The sequence below is a fragment of the Hippoglossus stenolepis genome, chromosome 8, assembly GCF_022539355.2.
Source record: "Hippoglossus stenolepis isolate QCI-W04-F060 chromosome 8, HSTE1.2, whole genome shotgun sequence".
Classification (NCBI taxonomy): domain Eukaryota; kingdom Metazoa; phylum Chordata; class Actinopteri; order Pleuronectiformes; family Pleuronectidae; genus Hippoglossus; species Hippoglossus stenolepis.
Genome location: NC_061490.1, coordinates 12,382,589 through 12,393,646, shown reverse-complemented (window position 1 = coordinate 12,393,646; position 11,058 = coordinate 12,382,589). Strand labels below are relative to the sequence as shown.

At 41.1% G+C, this 11,058-nt stretch overlaps 1 protein-coding gene across 3 annotated transcripts; it reads right to left on the bottom strand.

Annotated features, from left to right (window-relative positions):
* Nucleotides 1–76: 76 nt before the first annotated feature.
* Nucleotides 77–8,413, bottom strand: wdtc1 (WD and tetratricopeptide repeats 1). Of its 3 annotated transcripts, none has more exons than XM_035163601.2 (16): nucleotides 8,251–8,413; nucleotides 7,591–7,730; nucleotides 7,354–7,437; nucleotides 7,215–7,261; nucleotides 6,549–6,660; nucleotides 5,368–5,555; nucleotides 5,104–5,286; nucleotides 4,896–4,990; nucleotides 4,625–4,740; nucleotides 4,446–4,521; nucleotides 4,241–4,337; nucleotides 3,764–3,934; nucleotides 3,415–3,650; nucleotides 3,031–3,199; nucleotides 2,297–2,489; nucleotides 77–2,199 (listed from the first exon to the last, which is right to left on the bottom strand). In XM_035163601.2, exons 2-16 carry the CDS (start codon nucleotides 7,636–7,638, stop codon nucleotides 2,002–2,004), a joined length of 2,013 nt encoding a protein of 670 aa, XP_035019492.1. In that variant the 5' UTR covers nucleotides 7,639–7,730; nucleotides 8,251–8,413; the 3' UTR covers nucleotides 77–2,001. The 3 variants fall into 3 exon arrangements, with proteins under 3 accessions (XP_035019492.1, XP_035019490.1, XP_035019491.1); XM_035163599.2 differs by having other exon boundaries at nucleotides 3,031–3,202; nucleotides 8,251–8,412; XM_035163600.2 differs by lacking the exon at nucleotides 8,251–8,413 and adding an exon at nucleotides 8,101–8,244 and having other exon boundaries at nucleotides 3,031–3,202.
* Nucleotides 8,414–11,058: the final 2,645 nt, after the last annotated feature.

Below are 11,058 nucleotides of genomic sequence, written 5' to 3'. Positions count from 1 at the left end.
AAAGGACAAACAACTTAATTCATTCAACTTACTTTTAACCACTGATGGAACAAAGGAAAAAGAATACAGACAACGATGGGTTCAATCATTTTATCATTTACTTTGTTTGCAACAAAGGTTATGACAAAGAAAAACAGAATAACTCAAAACAAAGTAAAACACATGAAAGCCTAGTGTTGTGTTGTGCATGTTGCTGGGGATCCACATCTTAACATCACAGGATGTGTTGAGCTGGCATGAATCTATATGTCCTGTTTTTAAAATGGTCAGAGAAGCCTCACGCAAGCAAGACTGAACCCCTGACTGCAGCAGAGGACGAGTGCTAGAGCCACGCACGAACCCTGACACCACTAAATAACTGGCTTATACAGTACACAGCATAAGTGAGATCACCCCCTCTGAACATGAAAAAATATATCTTTCTCATTGATCACCATTGCAATTAATAGGAAGATGAAAAAAAATGAAATATACCTAAACCAAAACAGATAAATGTGTGATCAATATCTGCAGAGTAAGTCAACTAGGCCACATTGTTTGGGTTACAATGACGACGCTCTTTTTTTTTCAATCCATCAAGTAAGTAATATTCTGGCACTTAGTATGTCCTCCCATACTTTTAAGTACAGAAGTGTTTCTCCGCATTAAGTGTACAATGTCCTCTCCCCTGCTCCCTCCCTGCTGACCTCCTCCAGTGTCTGATGAGGAGTGCTGCTCAACTTCACTCATCAATCCACCACAGGGTTGGACAACTTGGCTCTTACTTAAGGAATCAGCTGGTCATTGTCGTGTTGTGTGCCCGACTTTTTCTGCAACACAGCCTTTTAGCATTTCTTAAATAATTTTCCTGGTCACTGATAAAGAATATAACATTACATCATATTCCCAAAATAGGTCTTATCCATTAAGAGTAATCACTGAATTTGACAGGTTTAAGTGAGGTGTCCTCTTTTATGCTGTATACTGTATCACAAAATCAGCATGTGTCCCACTTATACCCAACAGAATTTCACACTGACACCTCATGCCAAATGACATTTACAAACAATCAACAATCAATGTGACTTAATTTAAAACAAAAACTGTATTAGGTGTTTTTTTTACAAATATGTCTTTGTTGATATTTTGTTGCTCTTGTCAACAACCTATTGTAGCAAAACCCTTTAACTAAAAGGAGTAAACCTACAGTATGACAAAATCATGTTTCAATGAAACAGAGAAAACAAACATTAATCCTTGGCTGCTGAAATGATGGACAACCTTTGGCAGAAGAAACCGCTTGTTTGTCTCTGACAGTTCTGAACTAAACAAAGCTTGTAAATATATTTTAATGGAGCAAGTCTAGCAACTTTCACAACCCAGAGATTCTAAGTAATTCTAGGCTTTCGGTGAACAAAACTGCAACTGAAAACACTCAGAATACTGAGTCGGGCGTGCAGCCTTTCTGAGATGAGCGGGCACTGTGACTGAGCTCCAACAGAAGAGCAGGCAGGAGATGCAACAAACGCACCGTCTTCTGGTGAGTGATCAGATCCTCCATGGAGGACACTGCGACTGTGTGGCCGCTCTGACCTGAAAAATAGGTCACCCTGCCGCAGGCTTCTCCTTCGACATGTTGTGTGTCTCTCCAACATAAACCTGAGGAGGGATAAGTGCTGAACTCCTCCTTTCTGCGAGAGAAACTGGGAGTGAAGTGGAAGGTGCTCTCCTCAAAGGTGCCCCCCCCCTCCGCCACTGCAGAGTGGAGGGAGAGGCTGAGGTGTTGTCGGTGCTTTGAAGGGGCGAGAGAGGGTGTCATCTCAGCCCTCAATGAATTCCTCTCCCCAAAGTGGTCTCCACCCGTCCCATCTCAGGACAGGGAAGGGCAATGCATAGTGCAGAGATGTGACATGACATTCACTCAATGTTTCTGTCAGGTAGAGGGGAAATAAAGATTCAAACAGGAGCTGGGAGAGTGCTTTGCTTTCTACGTCCATTCTGCAGAATGGGTTGACTGTTCGCTTAGCTCGGCCGGCACTGCACTTGTCCCTCTGAGCTGTCTTCATCGTCTGAGCCCTCTGGGCCAACGCCACGCAGGCCTGTGATGCGATAGCCCATGTTGAGCAGCATAACCTCCAGTGGATCGGCGTTCATACGTCGCTGGTTTGCCTGAGCAGCACTTTCCATGTCCTCCACCACACGCCCGTTCTCAGTCTCCGTCTGTATCATGAGGAAATGACGGGGAGCAGAAAGGGTTATTAAAAAAATCTTCAATAAAATTCATACACAAATAAAACACAAATTATCCGTTGATTACCTCTGGTCTGGGGCTCCATAATCGAACCACAGGGTCAATACCACTTGTGGCCAGGAAGCAGTGGCTGGGGTGTGGCTGCAGGCAGTTGACTATGGACTCGTCCCCCTGGAGGATCCTCACCAGATTGGTTGTCTCCTTTTCCCAGATAAAGAAGGAGCCGTCGTCTGAGCCACTGACAATGTACTGTCCTTTGCTGCAGAGAGAAGGAAAGTGTTCAGACCAGCATTTGTTTTGCATTGAAAAACTCTCTCGACACAATTGTACATACAATACAAAAGACCAGATGCTTCTGTTTAGATGAAGTCTGATTAGTGTTTCACATAATTTGCAGTGATGTCGCAGTTGATCCACATTTTGAACAATCAATTGGTTGTGATTTTCACATTAAACTAAAATAAAAACCTTCTCATGAGGTTAATTTAGAATAAACTTTGACTGACTTGAAATAATGTGAAATTTTACAATTTTATATTTTTAAAAATGTTGTGGTTATCAACATCTTGTGGAGGTGGGGGCAGTTACACAATATTTTTTTTGTAAATAACCACATTTTGTATTGAAATATAATGAAATCATCAAGACATTATATGTTGGACTTGCGCTCAACCACACACCCAGTGGATATCATTCCCTGAGACTAGATTCATGAATGAAAGCTGCTTTTCACTTTGAATCTCAGGCTCGTGACTGCCCCCTAGTGAGGCCGCTGCAGGCTGAGAATGAGATCTAGTGACCTTCCAAAGAAGTTGGCCTCTTTGATGTCGGTGGTGGTGTTGCAGTGACCACAGTATCTGTGCTTGTAGTCGAAGCTGCGCTCTCTCAGCACCAGCTCGTCTTCGGGGATCGACTCTTTCCTACTGTACGAGTGGAATCGTATGGAGCTGTTGGACTTCTTATCTTCAGCTGCTGAAAGATGAAATCAAACTTATTAGAACTGAATCATTCACACACAATAACAAGTAAACAAAAACAGACACACCAGCTAAATGATCACTTAAAGCTTGTATGTTTTCACCCTTCTAATAGTGTGTACTTTGTGAGTCCTCTCAAACAAAAGGGTGGCGGCAATGTGGTTTGTCTGTTGATTTCTACTGTGCATGTACCTTCCTCTTTCATACCTGATTCTGTCTTAGAGAAGAGAGCAGCCTTGATGTCTTTATCCAAGGCGTCACAGGCACTACTTTGCGCCTGCTCTGGAAACTTTCCTTTGAAATCATCCAAACACTCCAGAGCCTCAGTCACATACTTCAGCTCGAACAGACACCGTGCCAGTCTGAAATGGGCTTTCAGGTGGCCGGGGTTTAAAGTCAGAGCCTTCAGACAGTCTCTGAGGGCGTCGTAATGGTCTCCATCCCTGTGAATCACAGATGTAAACAAAACACTCTCTAACTGCTTTCACGGCCTTTAGGAAAATGTGACGCATTGTCTGCAGTAGTGCTTTGGGTGCCGTGATATGATGGAGCGTACCATTTTCGTTTCATGTAGGCTGCAGCCCGGTTCCCATACAGCATGGCGTTGCAGCTGGCCTCATGAATGCTTAAACTGTACAGCTGGATGGCCTGTGTCCATTGCTGTTGTGCAAATGCATCATTAGCTTGTTGCTTTATCTTCTCCAAGTGAGGAGGGAGCTCAGAAGAACTAAAACAAGGAGAACAGAAGAAAGACGATTCAAGTGTGTGAAACAATCTGTGAGTTGATGCAATCGCTGGCCGTGTTCAGACCTGGTATCAACATCTGTCTTGAGAGATCTGATCACAAGTGAACAACTCTAAGTTCATCTGTATTGATATCTGTCCTGGACGTGTCTCCTGTGACCACTTGTGATCTGATCTCACTTCCTCACTCAATATGCAAATAATCATGGACATCATTTTTGTTCACAAAGACCAAATTATGTTGTTTTTACCCACTCACAGGTTCACTGTCAGGGTGAAAGATAACTACCTTGAGCGAATCTTGTTAGCGGCAAAGCGAATATGGCTGGTTGGCAAGTGAATTCCATTGGAGACGCCATTGGTCGTCTTTCCATTCTGCACGTCTCCTGTGGAGTCAAAAATTCCAGAAACCCTCTTAACTCAACAGATACCATACTTTTACATTTATTAGGCACCACTCAAAGTTGTTTTCTTTCCAGGCTGCACAGACCTACCAGTTGTTGACTGGCACTTTTTTGGAATCAAGAAGGTGTACGGCCTTTGTTTAAATGTCAAATCAAACAGATACACCTAGAAAAAATTAAAACAATAATCAAATAAAACAAAGCTAACAACACAGACCAGAAATAAATGACTCCTCTCCCGATTCCTTGTTTGTTCTACGAAGCATTACCTGCTCCCCTCCCATGTTCACAAGCAGCTCTGTGCCATCTGGACTGAAGGTGACATATGTGGCCACCAGGACCCTCAGGCGGTTATTGTAGTCTGGGAGTTTCACTGGCAGGTGTCCTGGAGAATTCAAACAAACACTTGTGTTATCCAACCAAATCCTTCACAATCCATTCCTGTAATCTCTGTATTTTCTGATGACTTTAACGTATGATAAGAATCCAAATCCACCCATTAAATAAATGTGATACCAAACAATTCAGCTGCATATGCACCTGCAACATAATACTGCCCGGCTCCGTCTGGGATGGGCTTCTGCCGATCACAGAATGTGTGCACAGCTGCAGACGTGCTCTGACTCATAGATTTCCTGGGGAAGGAACAAAACAAGTTGGTTTATACCTGGAATGGAGAACACTCCACATTTCAGCGGTTGTAGAATTAGCATAAAATGACTGAACTTAAAAAAAAAACGTCATTGACCTGTAGTTGTGTATCATCCTGATGTCATAGAGACGTACAAAGGGACCATTGGCTCCCACTGCCATATAGTTGTTGTCCCGTGGGTTGACAGCCAAACACTTGGCCTCCACCAGCTGACCACAGAACTCCGTCAGGTCAATCAGCACGTCAGAGCGTTTACTGTTCTCCCGCAGGTCATACTGTCTGTAGCGAACAAGGAGAAATGACCATATTAACATCATTAGACACTTGATATCTTTTGCCTTTGCTGTACCGGTTCCTAACCTGATGATGCCGTCCTCCGCAGCACTCCAGAAGGTGTTGGGCCACATGGGTGCCGTGGCGATGCGTTTGACTCTGTTGGTATGGTCGGAAAACATGTGGATGGTTTCCTTCGCTGTCACGTCGTGCACATGGACCTTCGTGTCGGCCGCGCCTGTTATCAAAATTCTGTCCCCGGAGTGAGGGAGGAACTGTACGGACAGACCAACAGATCAGAATTAGTACAAAACAAACAAAATGTGCATTGATTGGCTGCTTTTTCGAACATACAATCAGTCCAGTTATTTCCAACAACAAACAATCATGGAATAAATCATCATTTAATTAATACTCCTATTAAAGTGCTGTGGAAGAAAGTCCCATTAATGGCCTTATGTAACAGTGGTGTGCATTTTCTGTGTGAAAGTGAGATAAAACTGTGGCATGGACAGCTTTACCACAGTAGAACAAGTACATATACAGGTTTTCCACCAAACAATATGCCACTTATTAAATGGTAAACAGTGCCACCTAATGTACAGGAAGTGAATTTGTAAAATAGATTGCATTTGTAAATGACAAGAAAAGATGAGGTAGGGCCGAGCAAACTGTCGTATTAAAACAGCAACTTTTAGGAAGGCAGCGCAATTTGATACTGGGAGGCCTCATGGCTGCCAAAAATGTCTTGGTCCAAAGGTGACTGTTGCCACACAATGTTAGCACGAGTAAATGGCTAACGTATTTTAAAATCACATTAGGGTACTTGAGCTGTCTACCACCTGAATTATTAAAAGCAAAGTCCTCCAATCTGGAGATGTGGTCACATGCAGCAGAGCAAATAAGAGGTAAGCCCCATGGGTCATGAACAGAGGATTCACTATGCCAAAAAACACACATTATTTGTATCTGTCGCTTCCGCACCACTTGCAATAAAGATTTGTTCACAACAAAAGCAACTTTTGCACAGGACATCCAGAATTTGAATTATGATAGGGAGCTAATTGTAGATTCTGATATTTACATTAAAGAGACAAGATTTGTAGTTATTCACTCATCTTTCTCTGCCTATAAGCATTACTTATTCAAAATGCTGCCTAGATCACAATATGACTTGAAAATCGATGTGTAAGTAAATCTGCAAATGATTTCAGCTCACTTTCCCACCTTTGATTCAACAAATCCGTCTTCCATTTAGTCCTCCTTACCTTTACAGAGAATATATTTGCTGCATGACCTGTGTGCATAGTTGTAAGCTTCTTGTGTTTGAACGGATCCCAAATGATGGCATGTTGATCATCTGAGCCCGAGGCCAGTAGACTGGATGCAAAAAGAAACACAGGAAAAGTCAAGCAACATTCGTATTGGATTTTAGCGGCTGATAACATTCAAAATCTTATACCGTGAAACTTTGAACGTGTGCAACAGCTGATGTTGTTTTGTTTTGGGGATTTAAATCAAATCAATACCAGTGAGGTTAATACTCATGGGCTATTTAGAGCATTTCCTAGTAGAATAAAGATGATTTTGTTTACAGCACATTGACATCGGCGTTGACTCTTATCACCACAAACTCTCTTGACAACTTTGTAGGTGTCTTCTTACTAGGGGGCCAGGTAGAGGAAGTCCACAGAAATGCATGTGTGAAGGTGCATGTGCATGTATGAATGCATTTGCATTCACACATGCACATCCTCCGGAGAAACTGCGGAGAATCTCTGGAGTTCAGTGCATGTCTGAAAGCAGCTATACAGTAAAGAGAGGACAGCACAAGACTTCTGCCATGGATGTGTGGTGACATAAACTAACCAGTGATACCAGGTGAGAGATTATAAATTAAACAGAGGGTGGAGAATTGAGTTTTGAAGACTTACTCTCCTCGTTCATTCCACTCCAAACAGTTCACACAGCCTGTGTGACCCTGTTGAGACAGACAGTATAAAAGGGTCAGAAGAAGTCTCAGTCTCCCTTGTATATCTACACGTGCACACAAACACACTCGCTGTCACAGACCTGAAGCTCAGCTTCCAGCCCGAGTCTCTTGATGAAGGGGTCGGTCACATGATAGGACCTTTGGAAGCTGGACGCCCTCTTGTCCTGCAGGCACAAATCAAACACCCCATCATCTTTTACATTTGAGATGGGTCTATTTGGGTTAGCCCTATCAAGATCATTTCTATATACAAGAAGCATTGTGTCTTATCAGTAGTATTTTCAGCTGATTATACAGCACGGCGTTTGTTTACTAACCCTGATCTGCCTGTGCAGGATATCTCTGGTAATGTTGACGGTAGTCATGGCTTCACCACTCGACAAATATATGGGACTGGGGTGGAGGATCCAGGGGTCAGAGCTCAGATGACATTTAGCCTGTAGTTCTTGAGTATAAGCTGTGCAAACATGAAAAAACATTAAAACAGGGTGGTTAACACAGGAAAGACACACTGATTTTAATGGAAGGGGGAGGGGAACGACATTTCAATGCTTTACTCAATATGGGCTCTTTAAAAATAGCTGAACCATTAGCACTGCATGTACTGTATACACATATATTACAGCTGGTAAACAGACTAGGCTCACTCCAGAGCCAAAGACTGGTTGGCTCCCGTCAGTGAACCCCAACGAGACGAGTTCAGTAGCCAACGAGCTAATGTTAGCTTTGCAGCTCTGTCACTATTGAAACCAGCGGACTGTCTCACAAAACACTGGCATGTATAATCAACGCTAGGAAACGGTTAGCCTGCTACACCCGTTAGCCACCTGTGCATCGGGCCTCTCGTTGACCAAGTAGCTGCTACTGCCGTTAGCCTCTCTGGCGTTATCCTGCTAGCTAAACAAAACGTCCACATCGCCGAACGTAAACATTGGCAACACTTTCATTAGGATCCGCGGCCGCAGGAGGAATCTCACCGCTTTCCTTGAACTAAAAAGTCTTCTGTCAAGAGATGTCCATTTAGTGAACGTAATGAATCTCACTCTGTGTGAGTTTGTTGACAGGATTGTCGCTGATACTGACATGAACACAAGCCTCCTCCTCCTTCCTCACGCAACTTTGTTCCGCCTGCTGAAACCCGACAAACACTTCCGCTCCGCGTCCTTTTCACGATAAAGGCCTTACCCCCTCAAATTAACATTTCTGCAGCACAAATAAGATGAGTAACTATCATAGACTGTATGGTAACTATACAGCAAAATGCAGTTTCTAATATTGTGATGAATTACATTTTTTCACAGACTCATAGTAAGAATTCGTTTTATTGTAAATTTAGAAATAAAGTGAGATATTCAGCTTCATGTGCTGTTCACCGAGGAAGACAATGAAGAAAAGCATAATTAGCAATCGACCAGACAAAAGATGTAGATTAAAGATCTCATCCGATGATTCTTGAGAATGTGGCAATTTAGGATGTAAAGATGATTTGGACGGACTCAGTCAAACTAATAAACAAGAACATTACATTACATTTCATTTAGCTGACGCTTTTATCCAAAGCGACTTACAATAAGTGCAACCATGAGGATACAAACCCAGAACAACAAGAATCAAGAACCTGTGTAGTTGTTGCAGCTATGGAGAATCTGTAAATGGTTCAGCTGATCATATGAAGTATGAGTACAAGTCATTTTAAGATTATCTTTTGTGCATTTATTTAACAACCATGAAGGTAAAAAGAAACAAAAACAAGCATCTTTAGCATAACCAGAGGCAAACACATTTGTGGCATAAGTAGAAACTGGATTTACGTCTTCAAAAAATGTTGAGTGTTAAAGGGAAAGTTGGAGAATGGCGAGTATGTTCATGATCATATTGTCCTTTATAATACTTTGGCAATGATGATTTTGTTATTTCTGATTTTTCTGAAGCGAAAATGACAAAATGAACAAAAGTCTATCACAAATATAAATGGAATATTTTTTCAGACAATCTACATCTTTTAAAAATAAACTTCTTAAACTATTCACAAGTGTATGAACATCCAATGGCGCAATCATGTGGATATATAGGTGCTTTTACATATTCTTTCTTTTTATACATTCCCTTTTTTTCTTATTTGGTCTTCACAATGACCCAGAGCACTGAAGTTACAGGTAATGTTGTGTCATATTCACCAAATTATAAGCAACAGATTAGATGAATGCATAATATATTTTCATTTTAATGGGAGACACTTGTCATAGGATGTCAACACTGAAGGTCACAATGTGAATGCAGAACAAAAAAAAAAAGAGGAAACTTAAACGTGACTCTTATTCCTTAATCACAGCCTGTTGCAGTTCTCCCGGATTGTGACATTTTCACACCATGCCAGCAGCACATGTTCTCTGAGGCGGGCCTGTCAGCCCTAATGAAGCAAATAACTTGGATGACTTACTGACATTTGAATGCTTCATGAGTCCTGCATTAGTGAATCAAACTCTGAGATTTGGCAGAACAGGAACATGTGTTAGTGAGGACAGTGACAAGAAGGTGTTCTCATGATAACGTCACATAACACATGAAGCCCTACAAGGTATGCTTTATTATAATTGTCTTAACAATATGTCAGACTGCAATTTTTCTAATTCAATTGATCTGTTTATTAGAGTGAATAATTCGTTATTATTAAACCAAAGTACGACAGCATGAAGCTGATTTTGTAATTTTTATTTCATCCATTTCAAAAAATCCAAAATTACGTGTCACGGAGTGATAATGGGAATGTTTGGTTTTGCAAATCTTACTATCGATGTCCCAACTTCCTACAACAGATGTAAGCATTTGTGACATTTTCACTTCTTTGTTATCCGCAGCTGTTCTGCTATATTTGGATGTGAACCTACAACTTCCTTTTGAGTGTAAAGCAGAAATATTCAAATTTAACCAATTGAATAAATTGTAGTTTACACTTAAAATAGCTAATGAAAAGAGAAACATTAATATCTATAATTATCACAATAAATGTCAAATTATGATTTATTTCAAGTTGTGTTGGGAAGGTGCATTAAAGATTAGGGTTAACTATTTTAACCCTTTGATACACAAGCTATGCAAACCCATTCTAATTTACAACATGTGTCAAAAATGACCCATATTCATTTCAAGCATGGCTGGGTGTTTCTTTGCTAAATTCTTTTATAGCTTATTCTTGCTTCTTCGTTTAGGATCAAGGCTCCTTTGATGACTTTGAAGACTTTTCATCAAAGGAGCCTTCTTCATTTAGGAGAGCTGGATTCCAAGACACATCCACATGTCCAGCTTGATCCTTATAGTCTAGGTCCTCAGCATCAGAGATTTCAGACTCAGAATCAAGACCAAGAATTGCCTCCTCATTTTCCTCTTTCGGTCCTTCATACAGCATCTTTATGAACATGTCGACCATAAGTCTGAAATGATTGTGACCAGCCATACTAACACTCTGGATAAAGATAATCAAAAATATATTTTCAAATGCATATCAATCAGTCTATTAAGTATATACTGTTATATTTCGAATTTTATTTTGTTGATCTAGCTATGGTTAGCTAGCCAGAAAAGAAGCTAGCTAGCTAACAGCTAGTTAGTATTGTACATATTTCTCTTTCTCACTAGTTATGGATTGTAAAATAAGACCGACATGCATCAGATGTGCAAAAGCAGCTGTGTGAAATAAATGGTAGGTGTTCTGTAAGGGTCATTTTGACCCATGTGTGTAAAAGTGATGTAGAAATACAAAATATACATTAAGTAAGAAAGGAAAA